We start from the raw sequence: 24,365 nt of genomic DNA, 5'->3' as shown, positions 1-24,365 counted from the left end.
GACATCTGAAGGCAGCCCTGTTTAGGGAAGCTTTTCATGTTTGATGAATTATTGTATTGTAATATTTTGCTGGAAGCCGCCCAGATGGGCGGGGTATAATTATTATTATTATTATTATTATTATTATTATTTTATTATTATTATTATCTCTACCCTCGCTAGACTTCTTTCTAGCGGTCACCGTGAGAACTGGATGCTGGACTAGATTCCCCCCTCCACTTCGATCCGATCTAGCGACTGCACAGCTCCCTTGATGTGGGGCCGCGGGGATCTCAGCCCGGCCTGCCCCACCGCGTCTCTCCTGCCCATCTCCTCCTGGCTATTTTTAGGCACATCTCCCACGGAGGACTTCGGGTCCCGGCGCAAGGAAGGGACGGCCCGACCCTGCAGACGGACGGGGCCACCTGCTCCTCCCAGGCCTGGCTCGGGGCCCGGCTCGGGGGTCGCTCGGGGACAGGCGCTGAGACGCGGGGGGGGGGGGGGGCGAGAGGGAAGGCCAGGCGCTTTCTCTGCAACGAAACCTCCCTTTCCCCCGCAGTCCCGCTTGCGGACACAAGGCGGCGCCCACGACCCACTTTGCAAATAGGCACCACCTGAGAAGACCTAAATTGGAAGGCAGGTGATGATGATGGACAGCTGGAAGTGGCAATGGAATGGGGCGGGGAGGAAGAGGAGGAGCCAGGACTCCTCATCAAGGTGGTGCGTGCGGTCCCAGTAGATTAGAACAGGTAGAATTAAAGTACCGTTGGAAGGGACCACGAGGGTCATCTAGTCCAACCCCCTGCCATGCAGGACCCTTTGGCCCAATGTGGGACTCGAACCCACAACCCTGAGAGTAGGGATCTCGTGCTTTCCCGACTGAGCTTTCCCAGAACACAAATAGCGTAGGGCTAGAGTTGTGGTCATAGTATTGGCCTGGGAGAGAGGTCAGGGTTCAGCACCCGCCTCAACTTCTCCACAAAGCTCATTGGGTAGCACCTTGAAGGCCCGTCACACTGCCTCGCAGGGTCGTTGTGGAGACTAAATGAGGAGAGGGAGAAGGACCTTGAGATCTTTGGAGAAAAAAGTGGGAGATCAGGCAGGCAACGGTGGTCGCTGGGTGGGTATTCATGCTTTGTGATGCAGCAGCAAAAAAAGCTAATGCTATTCTAGGCGGCATCAACAGAAGTGGCCGATGAAAAGAAGTTGCAGTAGCACTCTATTCTGCCTCCGTCAGACTATTCTTGGAGTCCTGTATCCAGTTCTGGGCACCCCAGTTTAAGGAGGAGATTGACAAGCCGGAAAGTGTGCAGAGGAAGGCGCCCGGATGATCAGGGCCTGGAAGCCAAACCTTGTGAGGAACGGTTGAGGGAACTGGGTGTGTTTAGCCTGGAAAAGAGGAGGAGATATGAGAGCCACCTTCAAATATCTGAAGGGCTGTCCCGTGGAAGATGGAGCAGGCTTGTTTTTGTCTGCTCCGGAGCACCGGACCCGAAGCCATGGCTTCACACTGCAGGAAGGGAGATTCCGACTAAACATCAGGAAGAACTTTAGAAGCCATTTGACGGTGGAAAGATGGCGGACTCGCCTTTCCTGGTGGCTTAGAAGCAGAGGCCGAATGGCTACTTGTCAGGGGTTCTGGTGCTGTGACTCCTGCACTGCAGGAAACCCTTGGGTCTCTTCCAACTGTGTGACTCTCCAAAATCCCTAAATTCCTGCCTCATGCTTCCCCTACGGAAGCAGCAGCTGCTTTAGAAGGTGCTTTGTAGTCAGACCGTTGCTCTATCCACCTCAGTATTGTCGACACTGGCTGGCAGCAGCAGCAGCTCTCTGCGATGTTCCTTTTAGGCAGGGAGTCTCTCTCCACCTGCTCTACCCACTGAGCTACGCCCCTTCCCCTCATTTTGCAGCGGCAACCCAGAAGCACTTGCAACTTGCAAGGCGCAGAGCAGGCCAGCTGGGAGCCAGGCGGCCTGCTTCCTCTGTGAGGCTTGGAGACGGGCCAAGAGGTTTTTGCAGCCAGGAGGAGACGTCTTCCACAGGCCTGGCCTGGGGTCCTGGCTCCAAACCCCGTCTGGAGGGTGCTCTCTCCCCCTTTGCCTGCGCCCCATATTCCGCCTTCCTCCCCACCCCCAGCTCCTCTCGCAGGGGGACTTGGCCGCCCTCGCAACTCAAGTGATGTGGCAGAGCTTTGCGGTTTCCCCTTGGCCCGCTCTGCGCCCGCGTGGGTGGAAACTTAATCTGCTCTTTCCTCTGGAAAGCAGAAGTCGCCAGCAGCTGCTGCTTGCAAGGTGGCGGGGCTTATCGTTGCCCCTTCTCTCGTTGCCCAAAGAGCAGCTTTTGCCCCCTCCAGAGGTTGGAGTTTGGGGCTTCCATCAAGGGCTTTGCACCTTTACATCTGTCACACCTCACACAGGGCAGAGGACTGGACAAATTCACGGAGGAAGAGGCTAACAATGGCTTCTAGCCCAGATGGCTGAGCCCTGTTTCCACAGTTGGAGGCAGAGATGTTTCTGAATGCCAGTAGCTGGTAACAGCAGGAGTGGGGAGAGCCGCTCTTGTGTTCGAATCCTGCTTGCAGGCTTCCCATGATGGGCATCTGGTTGGCCCCTGTGAAAACAGGAGGCTGGGCCCCCTTTGGGCAGCCTGGCACTTCTGATTCCCTCATGCGTTTCCCTTGGAGCTATTACTTCACAGTGGTGAGCTCCCGTTGCTCGGTCCCTGCTCCTGCCAACCTAGCAGTTCGAAAGCACGTCAGAGTGCAAGTAGATAAATAGGTACCGCTCCAGTGGGAAGGTAAACGGTGTTTCCGTGCACTGCTCTGGTTCGCCAGAAGCGGCTTAGTCCTGCTGGCCACATGACCCGGAAGCTGTACGCCGGCTCCCTCGGCCAATAAAGCGAGATGAGCGCCGCAACCCCAGAGGCGGCCACGACTGGACCTAATGGTCAGGGGTCCCTTTACCTTCTTTTTAACAGGGATGAGAGCTTGGCCATCCTCCCTACTGTGTCCGACCCCCAACTAATAACTGCATTCCTGCATTGCAGCAGGCTGGACTGGATGACCCTTGGGGTCCCAATTCTACAATCCTACGATTTCATGAATTGTGCACCCCTTGCTAACACAAGCACGCCAGAGAATCCACCCGCCGCAGGAGCAGGCTCCCAAGTCGCTGTGTCACCTCCTTGCCCCACAGACCAAGGCAGAGGGCTTATGAGTTCTCTGTATGTGACCCCCAAGCTCCTGGGTGGGTGTGGGTTATGCATCAAGGGGTTCCCGGCGCCAAAGAGAATGAGGGAACATGGATTCTCGCCATTCCAACACGGAGAAATACGGAAGCAGACATGTAAAAATACATTTAAGAGAGACTTGCGTTTAACACTCAGACCTCCCCAAACACAAGCGCACGGCGGTGTGCGGGTACATTTCCCCTCCCCCTCCCCCGTTCATTGGCTATATGGAGGCGGGTGCCGCTGGGCGCCCCCAGGGTGGCTCTGTCCGTAAGGGAGCGGACTGCGCAGGCTCAGGTCCTGTTCCTGGCAGCTGGCGGGGCGGTGCAGGGGCGCTTGGCAAGGTTGGTGAGGATCTTGTGTTGCGGTTGGCGGAAGGGCACCACAAAGCTGGTAGGGGGGAGCTGCCCGTTCCCGTCCGCGCCGACTTTGCCCATGAAGACGTAGTTGGCACCTGCAAGGGGAAAAGGAATGGTGTTATGTGCTGAGTTGAACAGGATCCAAATTGCAGCAGTCTGATTGGTCCTAGAACAATAGGACCCAGAATGCAGCAGTCTGATTGGTCCACAGGAGCCACCCAATCCAACTCCAGGTGGAAGGGAATCCGCAACCTGATTGGCCTACAGGAGAATCCCGGAATTAGCCAATCACGTGGGGCCCACTGTGTAAATAATGTATATAAAGCAGACATTCTGGGGGAACTTCCATTCCTCCTCACCACTATGAGCTGAGTAAAGAGCATGAAATCCACTCTCGACTCCAAGTATAAACGTGATCCGTGCAGGAGGCACGTTCGCAACACGCAGCGCCACGTCTGCGCCTGCGCGGGTTGCGATTCGGCTCTTCTGCACATGCGCAAAGCACAATTTAGCGCTTCTGCACATGCGCCGTAACCTGTTCCAGTACTTCCAGGTTTCGGCGCGTCCGTAACCCAAAAATGTGCAACCTGAAGCATCTGTAACCCGAGGTATGACTGTAATACATGGAGCCCCTGGGAGAGGAGGCAGGGTAGGCCTCAGCTGGCCGGCTGGGGGGGAGCCCCTTCGCTTAGGCCCAGAATTGATGGCAGAGGGACTTCTCTGTCGCGAGTGGAACATGGTGCCCACCCGTTTCCTGCTGCCCCACAGGGTAAGACTCGAACCCACACCTCCAAATTGCAAGGAAGGAGATTCCCACTAAACACAGAGTTAGAACGGCCTCACAAGGTGGTGGTTTCTCCTTCCTCGGAGGCTTTTAAGCAGAGGTTGGGTGGGCATCTGCCAGGCCTTCTCTAGCAGTGATTCCTGCAGGCATGGCGGGGGTTGGACTGGATGACCCTCGGGGGTCCCATCCTACAGTCCTACGATCTCAAGGAGCTCTCCCGCCCCTCTGCTTTTCTGCACAGTTTGCGTAAGGAAACAGCGGAAGGAGCTGGTGTGGGGGGTGAAAGGACACGTGTGGGGTGAGTGTGGGGGTCTCTCACCTTTCTTGAGGATGGGGCACTGCCGGCAGGGGGCCTCGAAGCGAAGGGTGGCTGCGCTGCCCTCGGCGGGGAGGCTCAGGGCTCCTGCCTTGTACGTATTTGCGAGGGCGACGGTGATGGTGACCTTGTTCCCTGCCCCTCGCACGGCCGTCTTCACTGTCCCAGAGATCACTGCAAAAGCGGCGTTGGAGGGTGAGGGGCTGCCAGAACGGAGGAGGACTCCTCCCAGGTTTGATCCAGAGCAGCTGGCGGTACCCAAACATTCTTGGTGGATCCCCAGACCCTCGTTCCCATTGCCCCCTACCCAAAATGCTATGAAAGGCATTATTCAGAACAGCCTTTTGCAGCACCTGACACTTATCAAAACACTTGCAATTAACCACACACTGGTTCAAAACCCAGTTAAAACTAATTTAATTAACTCCGCCAAACCAATGACCAAAACTTGATAGTTATTGGCACCTCAAGCGCCCCCCTGCTGCCCGCTTGCCTCTTCGCACCCCCTATGTAATTCCACCCCCCCCCCAGGGGGCAGGACCACTGATCTAAGAGGCTGTGGGGTCTCACTCCAGGGACATTTGGGGCTCATTCTGATTGACAGCTCACCCCCAGCCACTTCTTTTCTGCCCCCCTCCTCCCGGCTGTCCAGTTTCATTTCCAGGAGCTGGCAGAATGAGGGTGTGCACATTTCCCCACTTTGCCCCCCCTGCACCTGTTCAAATGGGGGTTGGAATAGATGACCTTTGGGGGTCCCTTCCCTCATGATTCTACGATGCCCCCTCCCGCTTTCCTAAAGGGCTCACCAAAATCGCTGGCGCAGAAGTTGCTCTGGAGGGTTCCTGTCCGGCGGCACTTCTCTGGGCAGGTGATCTCACCTGGTGGGGAGGGAAGAAACGGAGGGGAAGAGTAGAATTGAAACAAACCCCCCAAGTAGCACTCTTCACATGCTCAGGAGCACGTCCTCAACGTCACCTGCAGCAGGGCAGCTTTGGAAACTTTTACCTTGCTTCCTGCTTGGGCATTCAGAACACACATTATTCACTGAATAATATAAAGGATGCGGACAATTTTGTGGATAAGTCTGAAGAACGGCAACTACCAAAACCACAGATTGGACTCTAGCAAACTATATTAGATTGATCTGTCCTGGAGGGGAAGAAATGGGGATTTTGTTTTTTGTATCCTTCTCCTTCTTTGTTTTTTGGTAATTGTTATATATTGGAAATCAATAAAACTATATTTATTTTACAAATAACACATGCCAGGAGAGAGGCCTGGTAGCCACAGGGGAGCCTGGCCTGCTGCAGACCGTGGACAGTGGGGCTTTTTAGCTTGGAGAAAATGTGAACAAGAGGCGACACGATAGAAACTTATAAAAATTATGCCAGGCAGGGAGAAAGTGTGGAGAGGAAAGTTTTTCTCACTCTCTCATAGCACTGGAAATCATGGGCATCCAATGCAACGGAAAGCTGGGACATTCAGGACCGATAAAGTTAAACTGCGGAACTCCCTGCCACAGTAGACAGGGATGGCGACCATCATGGATGGCTTCCAAAGAAGATAAGACAAATCCATGGAGTAGAAGGAAGTTCTCCCCCCCCCCAAAAAAATTATTGTTTTCCCTGCAAATCCAAGAACGACATATTCCTACAGTAACTTGCCCAGCACTGCATTCTTATTAAGTTTCACATGAAGTACACGGTACACATAGCTTCCAACATTTATCCAAGTAGAATAAGGGCAGCTTATCCAAGGAAAATTGGATAAGACCAGGACCAAATCAGGAACCCGGGACAGCTTCTGTGAATCTGGGGCTGTCCCTGGAAAATAGGGACACTGGGAGGGTTTGCAGTACACAAGCAATGCATTTATTCATGCATTATCGATTCAAGTTGCTCCCTGCAGAGGTTCTGGTGCCGGGGCTGGAACAAAAGTTTCTGCCTCATTTATAAAGGAAATGAATTGGAGCGAAGTCTCACCCAAAGTGCCAACCCCTTAGGTGCCTTCTGTGGCGAGGGAGGCGTTCCGGTGCAGCCACATTCCAAATATTATTTAACCGGATTTCAGGGGGGATTTCTACGGATTGTTTGCCAACCTGGGGTTAGAGGGGATTGGCCTTGTGCTCCAATCCTGCTTGCGGGTTTCCCACTGGAGCGTCTGTGAGGACACTGGACTAGATGAGCCACTTTGGGCATGATCCGGCAGCCAGGCTCTTCCAGTGTCCTTATGGAGCCTCCAGAGGCAGTCTACCTTGACCCCTAGGTCCTGAGGGTTATTTGGCCACCGTGGGCCAAAGGAACCTCTGGCCGGATCCTGACACACAGACACCGCGGTGATCCCGTCCGCAGATGCCTCTTACCTGTGGCAGGTGGTGCCGTGGGCCGTGTGGGGCTGGGGCGGGGCCTGGCGGTCGGTCTGGGGCGCGGTGCCGGCTTGGGCTTGGGGACCACTGGCTTCCTGCCCGGCTGGGCTGGTTTGGAGCCCGGGAAGACGCGTCCCGTGGGCTGAGAGACGCCTTTGTCCAGCGCCTCGCCGGGGCTCTTGAAGACGTAGGAAGCCGAGAAACCGTCGGCCGTCACGCTGAGATCCGAGACGAACTGAACCAGCAGTTCGTTGCCATTTGAGGAGACGGTGCTAGATGACCGCAGGGAGAGGGAAGGAATTGAGAAGAGCAGAGAAGTCCCTCCCTGGCCCTACTCTAACGTCCTGGAAGCCACATTTAGGTTTCCAGGTGGGACGGCAAAAACCTCCAAGGTCTCCTCTGTCTCTGAGATGCTTCTGGTTCCACGCAGAGGACCAGGCAGGCAGGTGCAGCTTGGTGGCCTCAAGGCGGGCAGGAGAGGATGGCGTGTCAAGACGAGGGGCTTGGATTTGGAAGGAACCAGGATTCCTTGAATCGTAGACTTGGAAGTGACCCCGAGGGTCATCCAGCCCAACCCGCTGCAAGGCAGAAGTATTCCGCTGCCTCCAGGCAGGGATCGAAACTGCGGCCTTGGCATCATAGCCTCCCTGTGCTCTAAACTAACTGAGCTGCCCAGGTGGCAGAGCAGCTTTGAGGCTGGTTGGTTGGGGGAAAGCTGGTTCAGAAGGGAGCTCCACCCCCCTCCCAAGGGATGAACACAGAGATGGTGGCTTCGAAAGAGGGGGACGCAAATTCTTGGAGGAGGAGGAGAGGGCGAGGGACGGCTCCTAGCCAGAGTGGCAGTTTAGACACCCGAGTGCCACTTCCTGTAAATCGCAGGAAGGGAGAGCGTTGCTCTTGCGCTCAGATCCTGTCCGTAGGAAAAGGATGCTGGGCTAGATGGGCTCGAAGCGGCAGGCTCTGCTGATGTTCTTACGAATACGATGAAATAGACAAAGAAATTAAATGGAGGAGTCGTAGAAGGAGGCCCTGTGAGGCCAGGGGCAGTTCAGGGAGGCCAAAGGCGATGGGAGAGAGAGATTATTTGCCAAAGCAGGCGAAAGGGAATGCTTGGTCTTAGAGGACGTGGGAATGACCTAGGGAAGGGAGAGAGCCAGTGGGAGGCCCTTATATGTGGGTGTAAACCAGGGGTCGCCAAACAAAGGGCCGGGGGCAAAATGTGGCCCCCCAGGCTCATAAATCCGGCCCACGGACCCTGCTGCCCGCTCGGTCAGTCCCCACACACTGCGGACGCCTCACCGTGCAGGGACTGACTTCCACGATGCTGGCAAGGCTTCTGGGCAGGTGGGCAGCAGGTCTGGGCCGCGCCATGGGCATTGTGATGGGCGCGTCGCGGGACTTCAGCCGGAGTTTGGCGCACCTGCCGGCTCCGCACCTGGTGTCCTGCTCGGCGGCTGCGCTGGAGTAGCTGGAGGGCAAGCTGCGCGCCGCCTGCCCGCCGACCTGGCCTCAGATAATGGGCTGCAGCGCATTGTGCACGCTGCCTGGGAGCTCCGTGAGTACGGGCTGATAAAGCAGCTGCTACTCATCAACAGCGCTGGTGAGTGTGCAGTGTCGAGACATGCTCCTGAGTGCGTGCAGAGTGCTTCCTTCCTCCAGGTCCAGAGGCAGCTGCGGGACCGGTTTGGAGGGTATTCATATTTTTCAAAATATAGTCCACCGTCCGCCCCCAAGGTCTGAGGGACAGTGGAGCGGCCCCCGATGAAAAAGTTTGCTGACCTCTGGTGTAAACTCTCCAGGAACGACGGGGAAGGGTCACCGAGGGCAGGGGGTCCAGAGAGCTAGAAATCCCCCAACGGGGCAGACTCCCCTGCAAGGTTGTTATACGGAGCCCCAAGAGGACGAGGGACATACATTTGTCACTGAAATGCTCTGGGGATCTTGAGATGAGCGTGAAACGGACTCCCCTTCCTTGGAGGTTTTTGAGCAGAGCTTGGCGTGTTGCGGGTGCTTCTGTTGCGATTCCTGCAGGGCAGGGGGTTGGGCTGGATGACCTCGGGGGTCCCTCCCTACCCTACAACCCTATATTTCAAGGAAGCATCCCAAAGAGGAGACACGCTGAAGCAACGGGGGACTGCAACCACTCTGACGCTGCCTGTGCTCCAGTCGCGACAGAAAGGGAAATTTGTGCGCAGCAAAACCTCACCTGGGTGATTCGTCCCCGCAGAACTTGCCAATGCGCCTGGAGTCGTCTCGGTCTCCGCCGTTGAAAACGGCCACGTAGTCGTAGCGACAGTAGGTGTCGGGCTCCACGTCAAACTTCCCGAAGGTCAAGACAATCACCTGAGCCAGGGGGGAAAGGAGAGGGAATCAGTTCCCGTTGCATGGCCTGACTCATAAGCTTTGCAGGCAGAGAATGGAGGTGGTTGCTGGATGCCACCCCACCCACTGCCCCAGGAAGAGAGGCCACAGAGGAAGCCAGCAAGAAACACAGAACTGCCGAGCAGAAAGGGACCCCCCAAGGTCATCCAGCCCAACCCCCTGTGACACGGATAAGGGGACAAGCAAGCAGCCTTACCTTGTCCTTTGGGGCAATGATGTGCCAAGAGCAGCTGATGCCGGGCGGGTAGTCGCTCTCAGGCCAGTTGGGGGTCTTGAGGGTGCCCTGGGGTTTTTCCAGCTTCCCCCCACAGAACTGGTGCTCTGCAAAGAGAGAAAGAGGGGCAGGGCCGCCAAGGGGGTCAGCGGAACAGGCCAGGCCAAGGATGCTCAGAAACTCATTGTGGCCCTTGTCTCTCGAGGTGGCACAGAGGAAAACTTCTGGGTCGCCAGCTGCAAGCGTGCACACACACACACACACACAGACCCCATGGGGCCCCATGCCACCCCCCGACACGTGCAGAGTCGTGGGCACAAGGTGGGCCCACACCCAGCCTTTTGAACCCACAGAGGAAGGGGGCTCAAGTGTGCCAGTCGCTGCCTTGAGGGATCGTGCCCACATGCCCATGTGCAAGCAGGCAAAACCCCTGCACGCCCTCAGGCCGGCCATTCCTGCACAAACCTCTACCCACGTGCCGCATGCCAGCCAATATTCTACACCCCCCCCAGAAGAGCCCCCTAACTAAGCCCAATTCAGAGGCCAGGCCTGTCCTGCAGCCAGCGAGGGCTTTGAAGGGGCCAAGGATCAAAGACCCAACGGGATGGATGGGGGGTTTCAGGAAAGGAAGGGGGGTGTTTTTATTTTACTGGGGGGTTGCAATCAAAGCTGGTCTGGCGTCTTATGGTCTGAATGCTTGTTTGCTCTGCAAACAGTCCAGGGGGGCGGAGAGAGAGGCCCCCAAAGGGAGCAAAACCACAGGGCGAAAACAGCAATTTGGGAGACCGCACTAATGACTGGTTGCAGAAGGACCAGGAATGGGAGGAAGAGACTGGCATCGCCCGGGCCAGCAGGCAGAGAAAGGCGGGGAGGGAATGAGAATTTTATTTGGAGGGGCGCCCGTCTCTTCCATCCCATACTTCCAGCCCCTCCTGAGGACCCGGGATGGGGTCTCCCCCTTGAGCAGAGGACCCCCCACAAACCCTCCTGACTATGGGCTTCCAAAAGCAGCAAGGCACCCCCTGCCCACCCTTGCCCACCCCCCAAGAAGCCAAGCCAAGCCCAGGCCTTGCCCTCCTTGGAGGGGCAGGAGGGGGTCTCTGCAGCTGCCACTGCGGGAAAGAACTGGGGGTCTCATACTCACCGTCCCAATAGTCCCACGGCTCCCAGAACCCCCAGGAGTCTATATGATGGGCACCCCCTTTTCCTCGTCCCTTTGGGCGCCCTGGAAAAAGGTCCTGTGCGTTGGGATGGGGCGGGGGGGAAGGAAAGGGGGTGCGAGAGACCTGACCGCCCCCCCTTTCCTCGTGCCACCCCAGGGTGCAGACTGCCAGCCTCCCTCATCAGCAGCTGGTTCGGCCTAAAACTCTCCCTGCCGGATCCTTTTTACTCGAGGTCAAAGGTCAAATGCTTGCCGTGATCCAGGGAGATTCCACAGCAGTCCCCTCTCACGCTTTGAACATTCCAGCTGGCAAACGCTCCTCTCCCAAAACCCTGCCCCCTGCAAGCTATTTGTCAGTCTAACGGTTGTTAAATTAGTATTTGAGATCCAGTCCTCCTAGGATCCCATTGCTGGCTGCTTCTTGGGGGTTTCTGTGCAACGTTACTTTCAAAAGTCATCTGTGGTCCCAGAATAAGAAGTTAGCAAATAATGACTCATAGTTGGAAGAGCTTCTCCCGAGGGTCATCCAGTCCAACCCCCTGCAATGCAGGAATCTCGCTTAAAAAATCCCTGGCAGGCGGCCATCTAACCTCTGCTTAAAAGCCCCAAATGAATCACAGAATTGTAGAGTCGGAAAGGACCTCAAGGGTCATCTAGTCCAACCCCCTGCAATGCAGGAATCTCAGCCAGATCATTATAGATCATATATTGATCTATGGGCTACTTTTAAAATGAGGCTGCATTTTAAAATTGGTGTTGTTGCTTTTCCTATTATGATTTTACTGTAATTTTATTGGTGTTAGCTGCTCTGAGCCTGGCTCTGGCTGGGGAGGGCGGGGTATAAATAAAATTATTATTATTATTATTATTATTATTATTATTATTATTATTATATAGGACAGGTGGCCCCCCCACCCTCTGCTTAAAAACCCCCAAGGAAGGAGATTTCCCCACCTTCAGAGGGAGTTTGTTCCACTGACAAATGGCTCTTGCCATTAGAAAGTTCTTCCTGATGTTGAGGCGGAATCTCCCTTCTTGTTACTTGAAGTCATGGGTTCGAGTCCTACCCTCCGGAGCAGCAGAAAGCAAGCCTGCTGCATCTTCCATGGGGCAGACCTTCAGATTTCTGAAGATGGCTCTAGTATCACCTTCCGGCCTCTCCTTCTCCAGGCTAAACATCCCCAACTCCCTCAACTGATCATCATCATGATCTCAGCGCGACTCACAATCTCAGGACTTTGTTTCCCTGACTATTAAATATGCAATCTTGGCTTGATGGGGAAACAAGATTGGCATCCAAACCTCCTTGTTCTCAGCATGGGGGCCCGAAGGATCCTGGGTAATTTGCCAGAGGAATTGTGGGTAAGTCAGAAGGGTTCGGCCAACCTGGCACCCGCCAGAAGTTTGGAACTCTAACTCCCGCCAGCCCCAAAGCCACCGGCCGCTGCAAGCGGGGCCCCTTACCGTCGACATGGGGGAGCCCCCCGCTGAACCACACCAGGAAGCCCCTCCCTCCGGTGCCCTCGTCGGACACCATCCGCAGCAGCATCCGGTTGCTGGTGCTGAGGACCGCCCCGGGCCGGAAAGTGCCGCAGAAGCGGCCCAGGCGCTGACCCTCCACGGCCGAGTGCCCGTTGTAGACCTCCAGGTAGTCATAGCGGCAGACGGGGTCCGGCTCCATGTCAAAGACTCGGAAGGAGAGCATCACCACCTGCCCTTCTGGAACCTGGGAATGGGGGGCAAAGGGGCTGTCAGATGCCAGGGGGTGGGCAGGCTGGCAGAGGGAGAATCAGGGGCACCCCTGGAGAAAGGAGACTGGCACCCCCACGTCGGGGGAAATAAAATCTGAAATAGCTGCAGACGTAGAAGGAGAAAAGGAAGCTGCTCCCCTTGTGTGGCCTTAATTCAGCGCCACACTTGCACAATAGGATCCGGGTTCGAATCATCCCCCGGCCAGGGAACGCACTGGGAGACGTCGGTCAAGCTAGCCGTTGCCAATGGTCAGCAACTGGTGGGAGCCGGAGCGGGGGTACCTAACTGCGTGTCCCCCCACCCCCTGCCCAGGACCCCCGCCCCAAGGGAGAGTCACCGTGATGGTCCAGACGCAGGTCTTGCTGGGAGGGTAGTGGCTGGGGAAGCCCTCGCTGGCGATGTAGCCGTTGTCGGCAGTGTGGTCGCCCCCACAGAGGAAGATGGGTCTGGAAGGGAGAGGGAGAAGCGCTGAGAGAGGCAGGGGGGAAACAGGGCACTGGGGACAAGACATGCCCCACAGAACCAAGGAGTTGGACGGGACCCCCAAAGGTCATCCAGCCCAACCCGCTGCGATGCAGGAAGAATCCCCGACTCCAACTCTGCTTTGAAACCTCCAGTGAAGGAGAGCCTGCCATCTTCTGAGGGAGTCCGTTCCACTAGGGGTCTGGGAGTTAAAGACCCCCTGGCGTAAAGAAGCTTCTTCCTTCATCCATCCAGCTCAGGCTGGCAGCAACGGCTCTCCAGGATTTCAGATTGGGCCCTACTTGGAGGCTCCCTTCTGCATGCCAAGCAGACGTCCTGCCCCCTTTCCTAGACAGCCCGGGGATAAGAAGGGGGCGGGCGGCGGGGCTGTGGGCGCCCCCTCCTCCCAGCCTCTCTGCCCGTGACCCAGAGCCGCCGTCCCCCCCCCCCCGCCCGCCCCCGTTCCCAGTAGCTCTCTTGACACCCCGTCCAAGAATTCCGGGAATCCGCTTGGCTCATCCCGGCTCCTGGCAGCCGGACCAGCCGCGTCTCGCCTAAACCCTTCCAGATGTGGCGCGGACAGACCCAAAACGTCGGGGGGGGGGGCGCGCAGCAGCAGCAGCAGTCCCCCCCCCGCAAGCACCCCCAGGATGTGGAACAGGGAAGGGGGCATCTATGGCGCAAAGTCACCCCCAGCCCCGATCTTGGGGGTATTTCTTGGGATGGGGGGCTGGCAGATGAGACGGGTCGGGGGGGGCGCGCGCAGGTACCTGGTGTTGTTCCCGGCGGGGGGGTCCTGGGCCCGAGCCAGCGGCAGGAGGGCGAGCAGCAGGAGGGAGAAGTGGGGCGCCATCGTCGTCGCTTTGGGGGCGCTTCCCTGAGCTGGACGGGGCGGGCGGCGAGACGGGGACGGAGTGGCGTCCCAGCAGCGCCGCCTCCTGCTTATGGGGAGCCGGTGGGGGGAGCCAGGCGGCGGGGAGGGGCCGAGGGGGCGGGCGGAGAGCCACGGCCAGGCAGAGGAGCATGTGCAGAGCGCGCTCCGCTCCGGGGGGGGGGAAGATTCCCGGGGGTCTCTTTCGGGAAGCCCCCCAAAGCAGATCCCGAAGGGGCGCCCTTCCCTCCCGCCGGGGGGTCCCAGCAGCGATCTCCTGCCTCCGAGTGGAGAAGACGACGACACGCGTCGTGAGAAGGGCGCCCCCGAGATCGCGCGGCAGTTTCGGACCCGCAGCCGCAGCCCCGGGCAGGAAGGGGAGCCCGGGGGTCTGGCGCTCCTCTCCTCCAGCAGCGAAGCCCAGGCGGCGCCAGCGGGACCCCGAAGGACGCTGCGAGGGGCGTTTCTTCGGGAGTCGGAAAGAGACAGCGGCGGCCTAGTGGTTAGAGCCTGTCGTGCCAGGACCTAGAGCGCCCTGGGGGGTGGAACTCGGGGTATAGTTGCAAAAGGAGAGAGACATACAAGATGCCCGCTCAGACGTGCATTCGTGACTGATTCATCTTTCACTTTTAAAATATAAGATTGTTATATAATCTTCCTTCGCCAAGATATCTTTTTCAAAAATTCTATCATTTGTCAATTAAAACAGCAGATAATACAAGAATATTATCTAGCTCGGAGTTAAATTCATTTTGGAACAAGAAGAGTAGAATACTAGGATCTTAGGACAGTAGAGTTGAAGGAGGGAAACCCAATGAGGAGAGTTTAAGTGCAAAAGCGTGATTTACTATTATTATTATTATATTATTAATAATGATCAAATAATGATTATGGAGTCTTCCGGTGGCTTAATATCATTAATAATAATAATAATAATAATTACTATGATTAATTACGCCCAGTTGGGGCGCCCGAAGACTCTTTCAGGTGGGCGACCCCCGTCTGAGGGAACCTCCGCCCGCGGTACGTGTGTGGCGTCACAGGAAGCTCCCGCCAATCAGGGCCGGGTGGGCGTGGCTTCGTTGCCAGGCCAGGAAGGCGGTGGCGGCGGCGATCAATGGAGGCGCCTGACCAATAGGAAAGCGGGGAGGAGAGAGCCCCGCCCACCAGGCGGCCGGAGTAGGAAGCAGTTGGACCAATCGGGAGAGGGGAAGGCGGGTCCGGAGGGCGGACGGACAGGAGGAGGAGGAGGAGGAGGCAGCAGCTGGTGAGAGAGGGGCGGCTGCGGGGGGGGGTGGAGAGAGGGAGGGAGACACGTGGAGGGACCCCCCCAAAACAAATGGGGGGCGGGCTTGGTCACTGCCCCCTCTGCCCCTCCGCAGCAGCCAGCCAGGGGCTGGGAATGCTCCTGTCTGGCCGGCCCCTCGGGGCAGAGACCTAGGCAGCCCCTGGGGGGGCGCGGGGGGGGAATCGGGGGTCCCGGAGCTGAGAGGGGGTTTGCAGCACCACCACCTTCTCTCTCTCTCCTGGCCTCCTAAGAGCCCGGCTGGATCAGGCCCGTCCAGTCCAGCATCCTGTCCTCACAGTGGCCAACCAGACGGGGAACCCGCAAACAGGATCCGAGCACAAGAGCAACTCTCCCCTCCCGCAGTTTCCAGCAACTGGAGTTCAGAAGCATTGCTCCTGGTCCTGAATGGGGCAACTGTGCCAGGACCAGGTGCGCAGCCTGGGAGTCATTCTGGACTCACTGCTGTGCATGGAGGGGCAGGTCAGTTCTGTGTCCAGGGCAGATGTCTGTCAGCGCCATCTGGTACGCAGGATGAGACCCTCCCCGCCCACAGACTGTCTGGCCAGAGTGGTGCATGCTCTGGTTATCTCCCGCTTGGACTACTGCCATGCGCTCTACGTGGGGCTACCTTTGAAGGTGACCCGGAAACTAGAACTAATCCAGAATGCGGCAGCCAGACTGGGGACTGGGATCAGCCGCCAAGACCACATGACACCGGTCCTGAAAGACCTACATTGGCTCCCAGTACATTTCCGAGCACAATTCAAAGCGTTGGTGTTGACCTTGAAAGCCCTAAATGGCCTCAAAGGCCCTGTAGACTTGAAGGAGCATCTCCACCCCCATCGTTCTGCCCGGACACTGAGGTCCAGCTCCGAGGGCCTTCTGGCGGTTCCTTCATTGCGAGAAGTGAGGTTACAGGGAACCAAGCAGAGGGCCTTCTCGGTGGTGGCGCCCGCCCTGTGGAATGCCCTCCCACCAGATGTCAAGGCAATATGCAGCTATCCTGTCTTTAAAAGACACCTGAAGGCAGCCCTGTTCAGGGAAGTTTTTAATATTTAATGCTGTACTGTTTTTAACACTTGATTGGGAGCCGCCCAGAGTGGCCAGGGAAACTCAGCCAGATGGGCGGGCTATAAATAATAAATTTGATGATGATGATGAAGACAGCTGAAGGCGGCCCTATTTAGGGAAATTTTTAATGCTTAATGCTGTATTTTGTTTTTAATAGTTGATTGGGAGCTAATAATAATAATAATAATAATAATATTTGCAGACCCTTCAGAGCCCCCCACCCCTCCGGGGCGGGGCTGCTGCAGCTGCCCCTGGGTTGGGGCATCCCTCTGTGGGGGGGGGACGCAGGAGCCCAGAGAAGAAGCGGGCGGAGAGGGGTATTGGGGAATTAAGAAGCGGGGTGATTGGAGCAAGGGAGAATAAGGGACCCCCACACCACCATCCAGGGTGGGTGGGTTCTCATGCCCCCTGGCGATGCCCCCCCCCATTCGAGGCGCATCCGGATGCCCACTCTGAGGATGGCAGACGGGCAGGAACCCCCCCCTTCGATGCCCCCCTTTTGCCTTCCTGACTCTTACATCCTAGGACTCTTCCCCCAGCGCTGGGGGTCACCCTGGGCCTAGAACCTTTGCTCCTCTGTGCATACGCGGAGTGCATTTCCCAGCCTGCTGACCCTGGGCAATGACGGCCCCTCCCATAAGGGGGAGAGGACTTCAGGCTCAGAGGACAGCTGAGGAAAGCTCTGGGGATGGATCGATGCCCACAGACACCTCCTTCTACCCCTTGCCCAGGAACACCTGCTGGCGGAGATCAGGCGACGACCCTGCGCCCAGGAAGCAACCAGCCTGGCCCGGCAAGGAGAGGGCAGCAGCGGGCGATCGTTCGTCATGGGGCACCCCTTTCTCCACGAGGCCTGGGTGAGTCTCTTGTGGGTGAGGGAGGGAGCAGAATGGGGTCCAAGACGCTAGTCCCTGCTGTGGCAGGACTGCCCCATGCCCACCTGAAGCTGCCCCACACATATCAAGGCCCAGGGTCCCTCTAGCTGCTGACCGGGAGTCTATAGTTCGCCACCCCCATTGAGACGTGCAGCCTGTGTAACAATCTGCTATATACAAAGGCACTTGTATTAAATAAGAAATGTGAAACGCCATTGACTGGGTATCCTTGCGGTTTCAGTGGCAGAGATTGGAGGGGCTTGAGGTTACCTGAAAGAGGGTCCCGCTTCAAAAGCAGGTCAAAGGTTATCTGTGGGAAGGGGCTGCAGTTCTGCAAGGCAGAAGGTTCTGGATTTGGCCACCCTGAAATGAAACCCTGAAGGCTAGCCAGAGGGCAGACCAGCAGTGGGGACACGTCTGGCCCCCCAGATGTTGCAAGACTCCAGTTCTCACCACGCCTGGCTGCTGACCGTAGGGGTGGCAGATGGGAGCCCATGGGGGTGGGAAGCGAATCTGTATTTATTGACTGCATTTCATGTCTCGCTTTTTTCTCCAAAAAAGAGAAGCCTGTGGTTCTCTTTTCCTCCTCTTTAATCCCCACAACTCCCCTGCGAGGTAGTTGAGGCAGTGATAGGGGAAGTGGGAGGATTCGAACCCTGCTCTCTCCCAGGTCAGAGTCCAACACTTGAACTTATTACAACACAATGGCATCTTGAAAGGAAAGGGGCAGACTTTCCTCTTAAAGGAGCCACACAGAGGTTGAACGGCAGGCTGAGTTAAGTGTGTGGGGGGGGAGCCCTTGGCAAGGGCACACGGCAGCCCCCCCCCGCTGCTCCCACCCACCAAGGGGGCATGTGTGGATCCCCCAAATGAAAGTGGGGTCAGGTAGCCTGCGGAGCAAAACCCCACTCACTCAAAAGTTCCCCATCATCCCAGAGAGGTCAAACCCCATCCACCGAAGCAGCATTTGCATTCACAGAGCTGGGAGGGCCCCCCAGGGGTCATCCAGTCCAACCCCGCTCCTGGCAACGCAGGAACCAGCAGCCACAAGCATGGCTCTTCCTTTTCCCCTCTGTTCTATTTGGAGACTACCCTTCTCCCTGCTGCAAACTGAGACACAGACCTTTCTGCTTCTTTCCGCTGGTTTCCTTGCTTCCCTCCTCCCTTCCAGGCCGCGCTGAGCCCATCCCTCCCCGGATCTTCGTCCTCTACCTGGCGCTGGCTGGCACCTGCTTGGTTCTCCTGATTCTGCCCCTGGAGGGTCAGCCCAGCCCGTTGGTGCCCCCTGCCCTCCACGTCACCCTCCCGCAGAAGCTGGTGGCTGCTTATGTCCTTGGTGAGAGCTTCTCTGGGGAATGGGATGGGGGGGCGTCTCTCGCACTCAAATCCGGATTGCACTGGTTGGCCACTGTGAGGACAGGATCTTGGACTAGATGGGCCCCTTTTGGCCTGATCCAGCAGCCAGGTTGCTTCTTTTATTCCTTATATAATGTATTCAATTATGGTGTTCAAATAGTTCTACAATAAAATGCAATATACAGGAAGCGATTAAAATGCAAAATCAAAAACCGTACAGCATCTAGCACGCAGCACGGTACCAGGACTGCCCCAGGGGGCGAAATCTGCACAGCAATTCTCCAGTGGTCCTCAGGGTAGAATAATAGAATCGTAGAGTTGGAAAGGACTCCAAGAGGATATCCAGTCCAACCCCCGGCAATGCAGGAACCTCAGCTGACACATCCATGCCTAATGGCCGTATCCAACCTCTGCTTAAAAACCTCCAAAGGAGGAGAGTTCACAACTCCCAAGGAAGGCTATTGAATGGCTCTTACTGTTGGGGAACGGGGACATTTGCAATTTACCGAGTTAGGCCAAGTTTCTCCATCCTTCCCAATGGCTGGTGTGAGCGGTGGTGGAGGGATATTCCCATCATGCTTTGCTCAAGAGCATCCACTAGAGCAGAGACGATCCATCTCCCAAGAGCACCGTTTAGGAAAGCTTTTAATGTTTGATACATTACTGTACTTTAATATTGTGTTGGAAGCTGCCCAGAGTGGCTGGGGTATAAATAATACATCATTATTATTATTATTACTAGCCACCACATGAAGTTTTGGATCTCAGCCCTCTGGGGGCTGATGGGATTTGTGCTCCTCCCTGGGATCAAGACGAAAATTCCTGATCGCCACCTCTCTTCCTCTTCTTCCAGGCCTCTTAACCATGGCATTCCTGCGATCCTGACCTCCTGGGGGAAGGCGACAGCTTGACCACTAGGGCAATGAATCCTCTTTTCTTCCTCCCCACCACCAATGGGATCTGTGCCCGCCTATCCACCATGGCTGCAGACGGAAGGAGAGCGCCCTGTCTCCCCAGGGTCATCCACGCTTCCTCTGAGTGCGAATGCTGACAGCCTTTTTTTGCAAGCCCTGGTTGTTCTTCCTCCCCGCTAGCTGGGCCCGGAAGGTGGAGAGACGTCGTGGGAATGGGTCTGGGGTGCAGCACCTTGAAAAGGGGCAGGAGATTTTGGGGGCACGGGAGATCAGGCCACGCCACCAGCAACGCCTTTTCGACATGTTGAAATAAAAGCGAGGCACCCAAATGGAGGAGGCGGTGTGCTGCGAGGCATCACAATTCACCAGCCGTGTCTTGTCTGGACGAGAGGCTTGCGGTGGGGGGGGGGGCAGGAGGGGAAGCAGCGTCCTCAGCAAGGCGCGAGGAACAGAAAACAGGAGAGGGCTTGACCTGTGGGGTCGGCGGCCAAGAGAAACAGGGATTTGCGTCACCAGGGAGGGAAGGCGGGGAAACACGCAGCCTGGTTTTGCTGAGCAGGCCAGAAAATGGGAGGCTCTCTGGTGGGGGGGCTTGGGAGGGTCTGCCCTGCAGTGCTCCCAAGGGAGTCCATCCCATAGTCAAATGCCCTTGTGAGTCAGTTATTCCTTCCTTGCAATATCAAGCCCTGGATTCGAGTCCTACCCTCTGGAGCAGCAGGAAACATGCTTGCTCCATCTTTCACGTGGCAGCCCTGAAGATATTGGATGTTGGCTCTCATCTCTCCTCTTCTCCAGGCTAAACATACCCAGCTCCTTCAACCGTTCCTCATCAGGCTTGGTTTCCACACCCTTAAACCCTTAATCCTCTCGGTTGCCTCCTTCTGTGCCCCTTCCAGCTTGTCAATGTCCTCTTTAAATTAGGGTGCCCAGAACTGGACACAGGACTCCAGGTGGGGTCTGACCAAGGCAGGATAGAGTGGGATTATTCCTTCCCTTCATCTGGACACTAGACTTCTGCGGATGCAGCTGAGAATAGTATTAGCCTTTTTTGCTGCTGCATCACCCTGTGGATCGATCCTTTTCACATGTGCAGCTGTCAAGCCAGGTGCCCCCCATCTCAAAGGAGGTGATAAAGACCCCCCCATGCCAGCCCAGCACCCCACACCCACATCACCCCTCAATCCACCAGCGTTTGCAAGGAAGGGAGGAAGAGTCCGTTGAGAGATGCGGCAGGTTGTTCCCACCTTTATTGGAACAGGATAACAGTAGAGGGTCTTCAGGCACATTTCCAGGGGCAGCAGCCACTCAGCCCCCCACACGCACGCACGTGGACACACACAGACAGGCACCCCCTGCCCCATACATACTTCCCACAAATCCCTCTCACGAAAGGGGGGGGAACCCACAAGAAAGCCCTCGGGGGACACACCACAAAAAGCAGTTTTGGAAGGGCTGGACAGACCCACTTAGAACCCTAGAATTGTAGAGTTGGAAGGGACCCCCCAAAGGCCATCTAGCCCAACCCGCGCTGTGCTCGTGCAAAGCTTGTGGGGGTGGGGGAAGAGAATGCGCCATGAGGCTCCCCCCTCTTGGGGTTCCACAGGATTGCTGGTTGGGGGCAGGCCTTTGGCTGCAGTGAGAAAGCATGGGGGTCAGGGGACAGTAGCAGCCAACAGGCGGAGCCGAGCCCCATCCAGCAGCTTCAGTGGTTTTTTTGGAGGGTGTTTGTGTGTTAAAAATAGTATATTGCGGTCCAGAGATAGGAGGCTTGCCTCTCTTCCGCCCATCTCCCCAGGGGGAAAAAAGCCCCACTGAAGGATAATTAGACATCTTGCCCTACTGGGTGTCGTAGGAGTAGCCCAGTTTTATAGAATTGCAGAGCTGGAAGAGACCCCAAGGGTCATCTAGTCCAACCCCCGGCAATGTGGGAATTGCAGCTGAAGAGGGGCTTCCTCATCCCAGCCCCCAACCCAACCCAGAACTAATAGAAGATAGATTGACAGCACGTGAGTGGCATCGGACAACAGAGGAAAATCAAGAAGAGATCTTCCTGCCCCCTGCACAGAGGGCAGGAAAAACTTTTTTTTTTTGGTGGGGGGGAGGCCTTCTCAGTGGCCACAACCTTGGCCTTCAAAGTGGACTTCAACTCGCCCCCCCCCCGGCAGTATTCCAGCCACAAGCAGAGAGTGTGCTGCTCCAAGACAAAGCGTGTGACAGCAGCCCTCAATAGCCCCAGAGAGGTTTCCTCTGCCCCATAAGTTCCCCTTCAACAGACAGGCTGTTCCTTGGGGTGGGGAGGGCAGGGCACCACCACTTAAAAGGGGGCCAATGTGCTCCAGCCCCCCTGCCACACAAAGTGGGGGGTGGGGGCGTCCCAAGGCAGCAACCGCCCCTCCACCAGCAAGCCAAGGGGGGGACTGGAGTGCGCCTCTGCCCCACTTTGGAATTGTCTAAAACAGGCAGGCAGGACCCCCATGCTTTGACTTTAGGGAGAGGGGCAACTGGGGTGTGGGGGAAGCCCCTCAGCCCCACATTCTTACCATGGCCTTCTCTGGACAAACCCACCCACTCTTTCCTTATAGACTTGTAGAGGTGGAAGGGAACCCCAAGGGTCCTCTAGACCAACCCCCGCGATGCAGGAATCGCAGCCCAAGAATCCCTGACAGGCGGACGCCCAACCTCTGCTCAAGAGGAAGCCCACCACCTTCCACGGCCGGAAGGCCTCTTGTGCCAAACTCTCCTGACCTCCTTGCACAAACCCTCCACAACCTCCTCTATCGCATAGCCTTAAAACCAAACAGCAACCCATCCTTTCCCCCTCCTAAACCCGTTCCTATTACAAAAAAATACACCCTACGACAACCTCTTTGGCTTTCCCCGCCAGAAAAGACCCTGCTGATCCGACTCCACACTTCCTGAAACCGCAGCAGCGCTCAAAACACCCACCCTCCATCGCCCAAGTTTCCCTCGCCCCACAAGAAGGAAGCTCTGTGATGCAGAATCATGTCCGTCCATGGCAGGCTGGCAGCCGTCCGGGATCTGAGGCTACCGCTGCCCCCTCCCTGCGCGCCCCTATTCCTGCTTCCGCCTGGCCAGGGAGCGCCAGATCGCCCCGGGTCACACGGCGCTCTCGCGCTCTTGCTGCAGGTTGGGGGCTGACCTCTGCCGGCGCATGCGGGGCGGGGGGCCGCCGTCCGGGGCGTTGGGGGGCCGGTGCTGCGGGTAGGGCTGGTGCTGGCGGGGGTAGTAGTTGTGCTTGCGGGCCTGGTAGTACTCCTGCGCGGGGCCCCGCCTCCCGCGCGCCTGCCCGCCTTCCAGGGAGTTGCGGCGCGGCGGGGCAGAGCGCCTGTTCTGCTGGGGCGCGGGGCTGCTCTTCCGGGCGGGGCGGGGGCTGGCGGGCCGCGGGGGGCAGGACTCGGCCCCCTTCTCCTCCTTCGCCGGCTCACCCTCCACCATGAAGGCGGAGCCGGGCGCCCAGGAGTAGCGGTGCTGGGGGTTGCTCTTGAAGGGGAACCGCAGTTTGCAGTCCTGGGGGGGGATGAACTTGCCCGGGGTGGCGTGGGGCTGGGTGCGGCGCAGGGCTTTGGCCAGCTGCTGCTGCTGCAGGCTCTGGAGCCGCGCCTGCTCCTGGCGCAGCCAGCGGAGGCGCCCGCGGCGGAAGGCCGGGTCCTTCTCCATCAGGCGGGAGACGCGGTCGCAGCAGGTCGGGGAGGGCGGGGACGGGCCTCTCCTCTCCTCCCCGGCCTCCCTGGGGGTCGGGGAGTCCTGGCCACCCGCCCCGTCCTCCTTGGGGTCCTCCTCCGACGGAGCGAGCCCCTCGGAGAAGAGCAGCGAGCCCCACTCGTTCTCGAGGTCTTCGTCCTCCTGGGAGAAGAAGAAGAAGAAGAAGAAGCGCAAGGGTCTGAAGGAGATTTCATGACAGCCTTTTTTGTAATGCAATGAAATAAACCAATCCAAATGGAAACAGAAATAAGAACTTCTGGTTTTCTGCCTGTCCATTGCATAGAAGAAATAATTCAAAACCATTCACTCTAGGGAGGAATCCAACTGTTCTACTTTCTGTTAAGCGATGTTTTCCCAAACTCCAGACCCAAATGCCTCTCCATTCATTCATTGTCCTTTTCACACAAAAAGTCCAAAAGGGGTTCTCTAATTATTGTTACTGTCTCCACCCACACTGGACTAGATCATAGAATCATAGAATCATAGAATCCTAGAGTTGGAAGAGACCACAAGGGCCATCGAGTCCAACCCCCTGCCAAGCAGGAAACACCATCAGAGCACTCCTGTCATATGGTTGTCAAGCCTCTGCTTAAAGACCTCCAAAGAAGGAGACTCCACCACACTCCTTGGCAGCAAATTCCACTGTCAAACAGCTCTTACTGTCAGGAAGTTCTTCCTAATGTTTAGGTGGAATCTTCTTTCTTGTAGTTTGGATCCATTGCTCCGTGTCCGCTTCTCTGGAGCAGCAGAAAACAACCTTTCTCCCTCCTCTATGTGACATCCTTTTATATATTTGAACATGGCTATCATATCACCCCTTAACCTCCTCTTCTCCAGGCTAAACATGCCCAGCTCCCTTAGCCGTTCCTCATAAGGCATCGTTTCCAGGCCTTTGACCATTTTGGTTGCCCTCCTCTGGACACGTTCCAGTTTGTCAGTGTCCTTCTTGAACTGTGGTGCCCAGAACTGGACACAGTACTCCAGGTGAGGTCTGACCAGGGCAGAATACAGTGGCACTATTACTTCCCTTGATCTAGATGCTATACTCCTATTGATGCAGCCCAGAATTGCATTGGCTTTTTTAGCTGCCGCGTCACACTGTTGGCTCATGTCAAGTTTGTGGTCAACCAAGACTCCTAGATCCTTTTCACATGTACTGCTCTCAAGCCAGGTGTCCCCCATCTTGTATTTGTGCCTCTCATTTTTTTTGCCCAAGTGCAATACTTTACATTTCTCCCTGTTAAAATTCATCTTGTTTGTTTTG

At 56.6% G+C, this 24,365-nt stretch overlaps 3 protein-coding genes across 5 annotated transcripts in view; 1 reads left to right on the top strand and 2 right to left on the bottom strand.

Annotated features, from left to right (window-relative positions):
• Positions 1-3,322: 3,322 nt before the first annotated feature.
• On the bottom strand, positions 3,323-13,942 carry PCOLCE (procollagen C-endopeptidase enhancer). The gene is made up of 9 exons (XM_080979840.1): positions 13,774-13,942; positions 12,879-12,987; positions 12,254-12,515; positions 9,610-9,734; positions 9,238-9,374; positions 7,029-7,303; positions 5,473-5,544; positions 4,670-4,840; positions 3,323-3,661 (listed from the first exon to the last, which is right to left on the bottom strand). Exons 1-9 carry the CDS (start codon positions 13,854-13,856, stop codon positions 3,501-3,503), a joined length of 1,395 nt encoding a protein of 464 aa, XP_080835966.1. The 5' UTR covers positions 13,857-13,942; the 3' UTR covers positions 3,323-3,500.
• A 5-nt stretch (positions 13,943-13,947) lies between these two features.
• MOSPD3 (motile sperm domain containing 3) lies at positions 13,948-19,743 on the top strand (the record flags this gene model as incomplete). Its single annotated transcript, XM_080977486.1, has 5 exons — positions 13,948-14,376; positions 15,045-15,591; positions 16,965-17,090; positions 18,280-18,444; positions 19,318-19,743. 5 exons carry the CDS (start codon positions 13,948-13,950, stop codon positions 19,347-19,349), a joined length of 1,299 nt encoding a protein of 432 aa, XP_080833612.1. The 3' UTR covers positions 19,350-19,743.
• An 852-nt stretch (positions 19,744-20,595) lies between these two features.
• The window catches only part of KIF1C (kinesin family member 1C), a 51,625-nt gene continuing 47,855 nt past the window's right edge, over positions 20,596-24,365 (bottom strand). For all 3 annotated transcript variants that reach the window (XM_080979641.1, XM_080979643.1, XM_080979642.1), the window contains one exon: positions 20,596-23,242. In XM_080979641.1, the coding sequence (XP_080835767.1) occupies positions 22,496-23,242 (747 nt within the window). In that variant the 3' untranslated portion in view covers positions 20,596-22,495. The remainder of the gene's footprint in view (positions 23,243-24,365) is intronic.

The sequence above is a fragment of the Podarcis pityusensis genome (assembly GCF_964106645.2).
Source record: "Podarcis pityusensis genome assembly, chromosome: 13".
NCBI classification, from domain to species: Eukaryota; Metazoa; Chordata; class Lepidosauria; order Squamata; family Lacertidae; genus Podarcis; species Podarcis pityusensis.
The sequence above is the reverse complement of the archived record's forward strand: the minus strand, read 5'-3'. Positions and strand labels throughout refer to the sequence as shown.